Genomic DNA, 13606 nt, shown 5'->3' with positions numbered 1-13606 from the left:
GTGTTGGCTTTCAAGACAGAGCAAGCAGGGAAGTTGGAAAGATGGTATCAGGGTCTCATGTACTCAAATTGCCCGCACATATGATGCCACAAAGTTACCATGAGTGGCTCATACTGCCCAGGGAGAGTTTAAAAACTGCTGCAACTACTTTGGGGTTGCATGGACATTACTACATTTTATAAGAGACTCTATCCTTTTGAGAAAGGGTGTGTCAAACTATAGGCCTGCTAACATTTAGTGTGTCCAGTAAGTGGTCAGGGATTTAAGCAAACTTTGATTTCGGACTTGTAACAAAATGAAGAGGGCAATGATACATTGCAGTTTTGCCAGCTACCCAGCCTGGCAGTGTTACCAGTTTTGCCTGTTACTTTGGGGTATGCTCATTTATTTGGGTTACTCTTCTGGGGGGAGGGGGGAATTCTGTAATTCTATCAATGTACTGCTTGTCTCACGTGTGTTTTCATATGGAGCTCTACTTCTCCCTTATGCAAGTCCCCTCCCAATGGAGCTATCCTGCAGACCTAGGTTCCCTAGGGCTGGATTCCTCCAGCCCCAGAACCGGATGAACACACCCACACAAACAGAGCAAGTCTGAGCGGAACGGGTCAATCAGCACTTTCAAGCTGCCACCCTTACGTGTCCCAGATTCAGCCCGTCCCTATCCCCACTCTCACATCACAATTGTACTGGTAATAACCTACTTGATGAGCAAACCCCACAGTATTTTGGGCGCTGCAGGGGTCTTAAGCTTAGGTAAAAGAACCGTTGCTGTAGAGTAAATGGGGGAAGCTAAAAACACAAAAAAGAGTCAAGTTCAGCAAGAGAGAGAAGCAACCAGCTTAACCATAAAAGTTATTTATTGAATAATAGTGATAACTACACAAGGAGGGCTAAACCAACATAACAGTTACATTATTAAAAGTTAATACCTAAGGTAGAAAGGAAAAACACAGAAAGAGAGAGAGAGAGAGAGAGAGAGAGAGAAGGGGATTTCACCCACTCCATGAGGCTTGAACTGGCCAGGGTTCCCAGGTGATGATGGTAGCTCAGGGTCCTGAGTACTGGAGACAGGCAGAGCCCCCAGCACGATCAGTCAGGAGAAGATGGAGTCCCAGTGGAACTGATGCATAGTTTGAATCTAAGCATCAGAACACTTACTTGAACATAGGTAGGGGGGTTTTTTTGTAGAGAAACAACAATGGTTCAAGGGAGAACACTAGATTTGTTTATGGGTAAACTAATGACTCAAGGATTTTCTTTAGGCTAGACAATAGGAGCTGATCACTCTTGGTTATGGGTGGTGTTTTCTTCCAGGGAGCTCACAATGCAACTAGACTGCTTCAGTATTTTGGATATCAATCAAGGATTCATTACTAGCATTGGCCTGATAACTGCTGAGCAGGTTTGGGCAGGCGTAGGTTCATTAACATCTGGAGCAGAGATTCCCATGATGCAGTGCTTCCCTGCTTTTCTGGTCCCAGAGTTCAGTGCGGTTCTCTGTTCTTCATTCTGTATGCTAATCCCTGTCTCATCTTTCATGCAGATGAGGCTAGGGGAGTTGTCTCTGCTCTCCATTCTGTATGCAAATAGAGATGTCTTAATCTTGTCACCCTTGTCAGGAGGGGTCTAGGTGCATCTCCCAATGCCCTTCACTGCTCTCTGCAAGCCTTTTCTCTGATCGGTTTTGGTTCAAGCAGAGTCTGGTGTGTGTGTGGGGGGGGGGGGGGGTTGTCTTTCATGAGTCAGACAGGCTAGATACTACACCCTGGTTCCCCAAGAACACAGAGCTGACTGGTATCCGCAGATATAACAGCTTTAGCTTCAAGGTCTCCATCTGTTTTACAGGATGGCAGTGCCCCCTATGGCTCTAGATATGTGGGCTCGATGGTGGCTGATGTTCATCGCACCCTGATGTATGGTGGGATATTCATGTACCCAGCTAACCAGAAGAGTCCTAAGGGAAAGGTAAACTGTTTGTCTTCTGAACTTACTGTACCTACTCCACTGCTTTTCCAGAGTGTGTGACAGAATGGTTATAATTTATGCATAGTGGCTTAAATATAGCTTTTCTTGAGCTGGTTTGGGAGTATATTAAGGGACACAAAGGTCAAAGTTTTTACAAATTAGATTTGGCCCAACTCAACAGTGGTCCCATCTAACATACTTCTGACCTTTCAGAGTCATCCCATTTATTTTTGTGTTTTTAAACCAATCATTGCATTACAGACTATGCACACATCCTTCAGTGGAGCCAACTTTTAATTCACAGTCTCCAATGGGGATTGAACCTGGAATCTCCAGCACAGAACATACAGGCCTCTACCATTTGACCTAAAAATAGTTTTTTTACTTGGTAGTGAGGATCAAGCAGTTATAGTAACTGGAGCCAACCACTAGAGTGAAACATCACAATGGGTCCTCTGGGAAAGTATTCAAAATAGTGTAGGACTTAGGACTTGTCTACGAGGTGGAGTAATGGCAGGGGTATGATTTTTAAAGCACACTAACCTCTTGCACAGTAATTGGTCCATATAGATTCTGCTGATTCACTTTAATGTAGTGCTATTTGAAACAGTACTACATTAAAAAGCACTAGGGAATCTTTAGTGTGCACCACCAATGTTTACACAGACCAGTTAATGTGCAACACATTAGTGCGTTTTAGATATATCACCCTCATAAAGTGCATTACACCACCATATAGACAAGGCCTGAGTCTCGCGGTACATAGACTGGGTCTGCTGTACTGACTCTGCGGCCTTGTCCTTACTGAAGAACACTGCTACCAGAAATCATGTTTAAATACAGCTGAGCTAGCAAGCACTGTTTCCTTGACCAGTGTGGACAAAGATATTTTGTCCCACAGAACTAGCAAAGCTGCCATCATGATGATTATCTATCCAACTATACAAACCACCTTGGGACAGGGGACTAAAAACTCATCTGAAGAGGCCAATCAATAAGTCCTTGTTGAAAAAGAGGAAAGTAGGGAAATAGCTGGATTCACACCATGTTGCCAGTGCAGGAATCCCCTCATTATGCAATGATTTTCAAGATTTGTTTTTAAGCCATTCCTGGTAACATGGTTCCTGGGACATATTTGCTCAGAATGTTTGAGTGTTAAAGGCCGTCTGGAAGGGACTGGCCATTTATTACAGAATTTGTGGGATGGTCGTGTGTGTGAGAGAACCAGCTTTACAGATTTTCTTTTTCAGGTTAAGTCTTTATATTTGGAAATTATATAAAAGCAGCTGTGAAGTGAATGAGATAAGAGACAGGAAAAAAGGGACATCCTGAAGGTACTGGCAGGCATATACCGAGAGGCAGCATACACCATACATTGTGAAATACATACTGTGCTCTAAACCTCTGGGCAAAGAGTATGTGTACATGGGATCTTCATTTTATGTGAACAGCTGTGCCAGATACTATTAAAAAAAAAAAAAAAAAAAAAAAAAAAAATGCTAAAATTTTACTTTGTGCTCCTTTTTTGAAGGCAATAGCAGTTTCAAGGTGATTTCATTTCACAGCTTTAGAGAAAGCAAGGAACAAATATGGAATTAAAGGGTTTACACGTGTAAATTAGCCTCTAGTAGCTAATGGCTGACTTGGATTGTGTTGCCATGGAGGAGAGGGAAAGGTGACAATTAGCTCAAGACTTTCATTCAGGAAGCCAGGGTGTACTGTGAAGGTGATATATTTAGGTGCTGGAAGGAGAATTTTGGAGGCACTGTTTTCTCAGTCCACTTCCAATAATTTGGTTTTTAATATTGGGGGGCAGAGGAGGTTGCTTTTAATGGCTATTCTACAAACAAAATAAGGGGCTGTCACTTTCAGTTAAGAGTGAAAAGGGCTTGTGATTTGAGGTCAAGTATCACCACCACTTTTTCTAGACCGGTGTCTGCCGCATGTAGTAGGTTTGTCCATAAAGATCAATTCATCCAAAGTCACGGCTGTTCCGGTTTGAAAGACAGTACCACGGCAACTGTTACCCAGTCATCCTCCTTTACCCTGTGAACATCCCCAATGCATAGGCAGAGTGCTGAGAGAGCAAATATGTGGAGTTATACCTGGGATAGATTTACTCCATGGATTTTGGAGCTGAAGCGCATGATGAGCATGCTAAATGAACAAGCTAGTATAGCACAAAGGCCACTCCCTACAGGTCAAGATAAAAACAAGAGTGTCAAGTGCTCAATATATACGAGAGTTAATCTTTGTCTCTCATATTGAAACAAACAGTATCAGCCTATTTGCAGATGCTGTTTTTAAACTGGAAATGTTAACCAAATCATATTTTTGTGGATCTGATGTTCATAATGCTCTTATGAATTACAAAACGTTAATGCATTTAAAGGAGGGAGGCTTGGATGCAGTCAGCTTTCTGAACAAAGGCAAGAAGTATGCTTTTGACCCGGACATGGTGATGAATGAGGACAGACACAGGGATGGATTTTAAGCAGAAGGCCCACAACTTTATTAAACCCAACACAAGGGAGGGGAACTACCTGCCCTGTCACCCAGACTCTTACTTAACTGCCTGTATGTAGTTCCAGGGCAGGGTTAAAGACCTCTACCATATAACCCAACACTCAGGGTAGACTCAGCTTGCTCTTCTGAATCCTACCACCCACCTCCTCCATGCCCTTGTGAAGGCAACAAAGGCTACCAAAACGGGAGGACTTCAGCCTGCGTAGGACACAAGGTCCTGGTCTATCCCGTGAGCACAAGGCCCATCAGCAAATTCCCAGAGCCATTCCTTTTAATTAGACTGGAAACCAGCCACAAGTTGCAATAAACGAACATCCCTACCAAATACTACCACATATTATTAAATCCTATTCCTATTTAGCCTAACTGTGCCTCCAGGATGCTGTGAGGAAGGAAAAACATAAACAAAACCCCCAAAACAGGACTATGCCAATTTGGCCACAATTGTAAGAAAAAAAATTTTTGACCCCAAAACAGGCAATGGGTCAGACCTGCAGCATCTGCAAGACACAGCTCCTAAACTATGGGTACAGGGGGTGGTGGTAACAAGGGTTGCTGAAATAGAGCAAAAAGAGGCTCCTCAAGGCCTGGCCTAGGATTTAAAATTAATGAAAGGGGAGAGCAAAGGACCAATCAGTTTCCTTCCTCCCCTGGCTGGCTAATGAATGGAGACTCGGGGGGGGCGGGGGACACTCCTGCATCCCCCCAGCTAGTGCCTGCTCTACTTCCCCTTTCTACTGGTTCTATCCCAATCACTGCTGGTCCCATCTAGTTTTCCAGCTGTTGAGATAGATGAATGGCATTCTTAAGGTTTACAGTCACACCAAAACAGTGACAAACCCCACGTGATTCTGCAGTGACACCACTGCTGTTTTGTGGCAGGTTTTCTTTTTTGAATTGACCATGCCATAAAGAGACTACAAAGGCCATTGCCCCCATGTTACCTGTTAGCTGGACATTGTATACTTAGAGTGGCATTGAAACAAACTTTAAAGATAAGTAAGAAATAAAGTTAATGCTATGTACATTGCTTAAGTGTATGAAATCCCTGGTTTTATTGCAAACAGTGTGATCACCGAAATTATTACAGGGTTGGTTGTATTCCATGACACACTTCCATTTCTCCAAAGCACATTCTGTTTTTGGGAGGGTGCTTTACATTTGTATAGGCTTTTCCATGCCACACCATTGTATCTCAATACCTAACAAGCCTGTAAGATAGGAAAGTATTATTATCTCTAGTTTGCAGATGGAGACGTGAGGCACAGAAGGAAGACATAAGTGTTTTATCCAAGCAGATCTCCCAAAACCAAGTCCATTAACTGAACCTTGTTAAATCACCAGCCTTTCATTCCCCTTTACATACTGTAGTTGTTCCAATGCCACTGAAAATATTTGTATAGTGGGGATGCTGAGAGCCATTGAGCCAAACTGTAAACCTTCTATATGATGGAAACCACTTCAAGCCAAGGGGTGCTGCCACATCCCTAGACCCCTAGTTCCAGGACCCCAGAGTTTTTTGACATATGACCCAAATGTACTTGCTTTCAAACTGGAACATTTTTATGATGACGTCTGAAATTTCTGTTAACATTAATAGGTATTGGGGGCCTAATTTCCTTCACACTAAACTGAAAATACATTTCTAAAATAACCATAGTTACTTAAAAGTTACTATCTGCATGAACTCAGCTCACTGTAACAGGTTTAGCCGCAGTTGTGCAGTGCTGCAATCAACTCCTGACACTTGAGAATGTCAGCATCAGGTTTCAGACTCCAAAATATCCTGAGCAAACACAACTGTCCAAGCTCCAAGATAACAAATAAGGCCTGTGGGAAGGTGTCACCTTTGCTAGTTTAACCACTTCACTGCTGCATGCAGCCTCAAGAACCTCGTTAGTCCGGCAAAACCTATTGCCAGTGCTGTCCCACCTACTGTGTACCTCAGCTCTGAAATGCTAAAATTCCACTGGAATATTGATACTTCAGTGCAATGTCACTGCATTCTTCTACAGAAGCTGCAATGGAAGCCAGAAGAGAAAGTTTTAAAAATCTCACAATGGGAGATGGGAACATGACGCAATATGATGCTTATGGTGGGGATGTTATTGTTAAAGAAACCCTGAAAGAAGGTTGAATAAAGAGAGGCTGTAAAAGAGAGAGAGTTGAAGAACACAGTGGTTAAAACACTGGCAGATGGTCTATACCAGAGCTCCCATCATTGCTAACACCAATGGAACTGTGGTAGCTTCTCTAGTGGGAGATTTGCAGAAGCTTGCCAAGGTCATAAAGGGAAGGTCAACACTTAAGTTCTGCAAAGTGCTTTGTTGTTATTTCCCCCCCAAACCGTCCTGTATTTTGTCTTTTCTTACAGCTCCGTCTCCTTTATGAGTGCAACCCCATGGCTTTCATCATTGAGCAGGCTGGTGGGATGGCTACCACAGGGTCTGAGCCAGTGCTGGATGTGAAGCCTGAATCTATTCACCAGAGAGTCCCATTGATTCTTGGTTCCCCAGATGATGTGCAGGAATACCTCGCTTGTGTGCAGAAACACCAGAAAAGCAGTTAATGGCATTCACACACCAGATGTTCCTCCCACACCGGCTACATCACTTTCCAGAAAGAGCAGCAATCAGAAGACTTTGGTTTCCGGGATATCAGTTCCCCCTTTCACTGACAATGGAAATAGTGAAGACTGTTCCTAAAGGTTTTAATTCCCCTTGAATACAGGTGCAAAAATGCTTTAGTCTCAGTTTCTGTAATACAAGAGTAAAAGCAAAGTCCTAATTTTAATACTAACAGTATCTACTTGCTTAATACTAAAAAAGGAAGTGAATTGTTTGGGTTACACTCTATTTGATCTGAAGCTAAGTGTCTGATAATGCAGTAGCTGGCATTCTTTGAGACAAAGCATTTTTATATCAACATTCAAGACTTCATTTAGAGACTATCTGTATTTTCTGTTGGAGATTTTGTTGCGGGCAATTATTTTGTCAGCCCTCATACTACCACTAGTCTTGTGATCTGAGTGTGTTTATGTTCCAAATAATATTTGCCTTGGGTAATTAATAAATATTAAAATTGAATTACCTTTCCATGGGAATGGAAAAATGCTTGATACGGTGCTTGAAATCATTCCCACTTCCCTTCTGTCCAGAGTCCCATGTAATTTCACACAAGCTATTACCACACAGCAACTGCCACATCTCAACTTTCCTTCTTAATGAAAGATTTCTCATGTCAGATTTATATTTACTTATACCCCTCCAGCCATACCTGGTGGGGTCTTTATCTAAGAACATAAGAACGGCCATACTGGGTTAGACCAAAGGTCCATACAGCCCAGGATCCGGTCTACCAACAGTGGCCAATGCCAGGTGCCCCAGAGGGAGTGAACCTAAGAGGCAATGACCAAGTGATCTCTCTCCTGCCATCCATCTCCACCCTCTGACAAACAGAGGCTAGGGACACCATTCCTTACCCATCCTGGCTAATAGCCATTAATGGGCTTAACCTCCATGAATTTATCTAGTTCTCTTTTAAACCCTGTTATAGTCCTAGCCTTCACAACCTCCTCAGGCAAGGAGTTGCACAAGTTGACTGTGCGCTGTGTGAAGAAGAACTTCCTTTTATTTGTTTTAAACCTGCTGCCCATTAATTTCATTTGGTGGCCCCTAGTTCTTATATTATGGGAACAAGTAAATAACTTTTCCTTATACACTTTCTCCACACCACTCATGATTTTATCTACCTCTATCATATCCCCCCTTAGTCTCCTCTTTTATCTACCCCAGCTAATTCTAGTACATCCATCACCTTGATATCCAGGTGCCTGTCCCATGTGTATTAATGTAAGCTATTGCCTTGCAAACACATCATCATCACACTGACTGTATTACACTTCATCTACTTTTTTCTTCTCATCCCTCATTTTGATTTTTTGTCCACATTTAGACCATTACAAGTTGAGAATTATACTCAACAAGTGAATTCACTTACATTTACTGTACTCATGCACTTGTAATACATCCATTTGTAAAGTGGCATGGGCTATTCAAAACACCACATATTACTCATATATAGAGCCCTGCGTGGATACAAAATTTGTATCTACATCTGATCTGCGATCCACAAAAACAATCCGTGGATATAAAGCAGATATCCGCAGATTTGCAGAGCTCTACTTACATTCAGTAATGTTTTTCATAGGGGATGGAGCTACTTTGTGGACCCAACATGGATTTAGTTCCAATGGCGCTGGAACACTTTTTGGAGTGGGGGTGCTGAGCTGCACCCCCTTACTTCTGTCCATGTTCCTAACCACTCCCTAGAGCCGGGAGTAGGACCATGGCTCTGGGAACGGGATGGGAGACGTGGTGGCTGGGATCCCGCATGCGGGGCCAATGGCTGGGCGGGACCCTGGGGCTGTCAGCAGAGCCCCCAGTCCCCTGGTGGCCAGGACCCCACACGCAGGGCCAGTTGCCAGGACTCTGCAGCTGAATCACACCCTGGGCTGGCAGCGAGCCCCTGGGCGCAGTGCCAGAGGCTGAGCGGGACCGGCGGCCAAGCAGGACCCAGGGCCGGCAGCAGAGACCCCAGATAGTAGTGGGGCCGGCGGCCGGGACCCCGAGCAGCAGGGTCGCAGGGCTGGGACCCTGGGCGCAAAACCTGGGGGTGCTGCAGCACTCCCCGCACCCCTACTTCCCATGCCTATGTTTGGTTCACAGACTCAACTAATAAACAGCTATCAGCCCTACCCCATCTACTGCTCAATTACTTTAAGGTGCAGTATCACCCTACAACACAAAAATCCAGAGGAGAGCAGCTATAGATGCCTCCCCCTGCATTCCAGATGAGAACAGTTACTGAGGCAGGATTCATCCATTTTGCCTCAGTCCTAAACAAGCTATATGTGCAGTGGAGATCTTCTATTCAAAATGAAGGGAGACAGTTATTAAAACTGCCTGTGATTGTTTGATGGTGCTACTATGCCTCTATGAGCTGCAATTTTCAGAGCCTCAGATCTCAGCCAAATCAAAAGGGATTTTCATCAGGACATTGAGAAATCTCTCTCCTTCTTATGGACCATTTCAATGCCAAATTTGAATTTTCTATTGCTACACACTTCAGCACTGAACCTGTTCGAAAAACGTTACAAAAATGTTTTCTAATGGGAAAAGTATTATTTTGGCTCTGGCCTTTTTTCTCAGAGATGACTTAACTGTTTATCCTGGAACTATGAACAATTTTTCTTTGGCTAGAGTCTAGGGCAGTGGTTCTCAAACTTTTGTACTGGTGACCCCTTTCAAATAGCAAGCCTCTGAGTGTGAGTCCCCTTATAAATTAAAAACACCTTTTTATATATTTAACACCATTATAAATGCTGGATGCAAAGCAGGGTTTGGGATGGAGGCTGACAGCTTGTGACCCCCCATGTAATAACCTCGCGACCCCCTGAGGGGTCCCGACCCCCAGTTTGAGAACCCTTGGTCTAGGGCTTGAAAAATGAGATTTAGAATGGAAATGTTTAAACTACTTTAATTACATAAGCCACTGTCACTTCAACTAGAAGTGCAATTGATCCTCTTTATAACTGTAACCTTTGGAGCTATACTCTATTCAACAAAAGTAGCTATACAACAAAAGTAGAGGAGAGAAAGGGTCTGTAGAAAACAGACACATGCACATTGCTAGCCTTACCACATTTCAGGACTGTTACCTTGTTACTGCTTCAGCTGAAGGCTGCATTTTAAAACAAAAAACTCCACTCTGCCCCCCCGCTTTTTTTTAAAATGCCACTGAGTCTTCTAGTATTGCAGTGGAAACAACCTTCGAACAACATCTATACCATGTACTTGGTTGCTCCAACTTCCCTTCCTTATCTGCCTTCCCCCTCCTCACCACCAACCCTGGAGCAACCAAAGCAGTGTTTAATTCTATGAGATATAAGAGGAGCAAGTAGCCAGAGAGAACTGAGAAGTCACCATGACAGCATTAAGGCTACGTCTACACTGCCTGCCTGAATCGGCAGGTAGAAATCGATCTCTCGGGGATCGAATTATCGCGTCTCGTTGGGACGCGACATTCGATCCCCGAATCGATGCTTGTACTCCACCAGGGGAGGTAGGAGTAAGCGCCGTCGACGGGGGAGCCGCGGAGGTCGATTTGCCACCGTCCTCACAGCGGGGGAAGTCGGCTCCGATACGTCGAATTCAGCTACGCTATTCGCGTAGCTGAATTTGCGTATCTTAAATCGACACCCCCCCAGTGAGGACGTAGCCTAAGATTATAACCAAGGCAGCCTTAAGGTGAAGCATATTAGATTTATAATGTAATTATACACTAATTTTTAAAACATTGTTATTCACTGGAATGCTATGAAATCTCACCAGAGAAATTAGCTTCCATTTCCAGCAGGCACTGATTTATGTAAAAAGCTCTATTCGGTCATTGCATTGGAACATTTAGCTGTTTTCTTCGCCAGCTGAATTATTCTCTTGCAGTTTTAAAAAATAAAATTAAACAAAAGACAAACAAAAACAAAGGGCTCGTTTACACACAGTTTTTGTACCGATTTAACAATATTGACTTAGAAACCAATATAATATCACAGTACAGCCTGCTAGTGCAGATTCAGTTATACCAGTATACAGGTGCTTGTATTGATATACCCAAATAAACTCTACTGATATAAGCACTTTCATACCAGTATAACTGAATTCATACTTGGGGTTGCACTGATTTACCAATATAGTTAAATTTTTACAAAAACTGTGTAGATCGCATCTTAACTTCTCTAAATTCTTTGCCACATTCCATATTCATGCTACCAGCCTCTTCCACTGGAGGATCCGGTGCTGGACAAGGTACCTTATAAGCTCTTAACTTCCAGTCTTGTAGCAATTATTAGGCGATAAAGCCCACAATCTGTGGATTATTGTTTAATTGGTAGCTGACAGAGATTAAGACCTTGTCTGTATTTGGGATTTGCCCCAATTCAGCAACTGGATAGCTGCACTAATGCAAATCCCATGTGTAGATAAAAAAAAACCTCTGATTTTCACTGGTGTAAATTCTAGCTTTCCTTGTCTACATTTGGGATTTGAACTGGTGCAGCTACTCTCTCTCTCATGTTTTTATATGGCCCTTGTTACTCTAGTACCTTAGCACTTCACAGTCTTTAATAGGTCTATCATCACAACATCCCGATAGATAGGGAAGTGTTATTATCCCTATTGTACAGATGGGGAACTTAGGGCTTGGCTACACTTGCCAGTTACAGCGCAATAAAGGAGCCCCGGGTGCTCTAGCTCACTCCCTGTCCACACTGGCAAGGCACGTAGAGCGCTCTGTCTCTGCTATCAGTACAGCGCTGCTGGCACTCCACCTCGGCGAGAGGAATAACGTTTGCTGCACCTTGGCTACAATGCACGGGCGTCAGTGTGAACGAGGTGTTGGGTTACTGTGCTCTGATCGGCCTCTGGAAATGTCCCATAATCCCCTTATGTCAAGTGGCCACTCTTGTCATTGTTTTGAACTCCTGTAGGAATGCAAAAATGCCCTTTCAAAGCTCTGTTTCTGACAGCCAGCGTGCAAGCCATTAGTGTGGAATGCTGTGAGTGAGAGAGAAAGGTGGTGGGGGGAAAACGGGGGTCTGCTGCTGTCTGAACTTACAAGACAGCATGTTGAGATGCTCTCAGCTCACCAAAACCCCACTCTCTACATACAAACAACACATTCCCTGGCACACTCTACCCCACCCCCCCCAGGGTCGGCGAGTTGTATGGGCCCGTGGTGCCCGGGCTCCAGCGAGTTCAGGGCCCGGGGGGGGCCCGGCTCCACCAATGTTCACGGCCAAGTCTCTCCTCCGGCTCCACCTGCCGCCCTGGCATGCCTCCCCTGAGTGTCCCTGGCTGCCCCCTGCAGCTCCGTGCTGCATTCCCTCGCCAGCTGCTGCCGGCTACAAGGGAGCAGCGTCCCTGAGGAATGCCTGTGGAAGAGGAGGGGAGGAGCCACATGGCAGCCCCCACCTCCAGCAGGCAACTCTGAAGTGGGGGGGCTTATCCTGGCTGGACCGCCTGAGCAGCAGCCGGGGGAGCTTGGGTGAGTGTCATGCCAGGGGAGGCAGGGAAGGACCTCCCGTCCCCCGGAGCTCGCTGATGCCAGTAGGGAGAGGGCTAGGGGGAGTCCTCCTCTCTGCCCCCCTGCCCCAGCCCCGGGGCAGCCTGCCTGCCGCACCCCCTCCTACACCCCAACCCCCTGTCCCAGCCCAGAGCCTGCACTCAACACCTAAACTCCCTCCCAGAGCCCATACCCCTCTCACACCCAAACACTCTCCCAGAGCCTGCACCCCCTCCTGCACCCCAATCCCCTGCCCCAGCCCAGAGCCTGCCCCAGCCCAGAGCCTGCCCCCAAATTCCATCCCAGAGCTCACACACCTCCCACACCCAAACTCCCTCCCAGAGCCTTAGGCAGGTGTGTGTTGGGGGGTGGGACTTGGACGCATTCTAGGCACCACCAAAAATTATACAAACCTGCTGTCCCTGCACTCCCCCATTTGAAAAGCATGTCGCAGTCACTTGAATGCTAGGATAGCTGCCCATAATGCACCGCTCCCAATGCCGCTGCATGTGCCACAAATGTGGCCATGCCAGCGCGCAAGCAGGTGTCAGCGTGGACAGACTGCAGCGCTTTCCCTACTGCGCTCTCCGAAGGTGGGTTTAACTCTCAGCGCTCTACACCTGCAAGCGTAGCCATGTCCTTAAATTAAAAGTTAGAAACTAAGCCTTGGAGGCTAGTTGTTAGCACCCTTATTACTGAACTCTCCTTCCTCTACATTGGTGACTGGCCATTAGTTACTGGAATCAGGGCAGGTTCCCAATGCAGACAAAGCTTCAACTGGTGAAATTGTTCTGAGGTAGATTCAAAAAGTCAAAAATACTGGCTGATTAGATTATGCCACATGCCTAGATCCCAGAGATAGTAAACTAAAGGACTTGTAAATAACAGGCTATTTTTGAAGCATGTGGCACAGAGAAAGAAGAAGTATGTCAATTTCTTCTCTTCAAGAGAGTTATCAGTGACTGAATAGGGGGACCTAGGGATAAGCCGAGGG

At 45.0% G+C, this 13606-nt stretch overlaps 1 protein-coding gene across 1 annotated transcript in view; it reads left to right on the top strand.

The window, feature by feature from the left end:
• The window catches only part of LOC112104021 (fructose-1,6-bisphosphatase isozyme 2), a 33643-nt gene extending 26493 nt beyond the window's left edge, over window positions 1–7150 (top strand). The window contains exons 6-7 of the mRNA XM_024196096.3: window positions 1846–1965; window positions 6866–7150. Coding sequence (XP_024051864.2) covers window positions 1846–1965; window positions 6866–7060 — 315 coding nt within the window. The 3' untranslated portion in view covers window positions 7061–7150. The remainder of the gene's footprint in view (window positions 1–1845; window positions 1966–6865) is intronic.
• The last annotated feature ends 6456 nt before the right edge of the window (window positions 7151–13606 follow it).

This window comes from Terrapene carolina, unplaced genomic scaffold, assembly GCF_002925995.2.
Source record: "Terrapene carolina triunguis isolate 2854851 unplaced genomic scaffold, T_m_triunguis-2.0 Scaffold113, whole genome shotgun sequence".
In the NCBI taxonomy this organism is placed as follows: Eukaryota; Metazoa; Chordata; order Testudines; family Emydidae; genus Terrapene; species Terrapene triunguis.
This window is presented reverse-complemented; position numbering and strand designations above follow the sequence as displayed.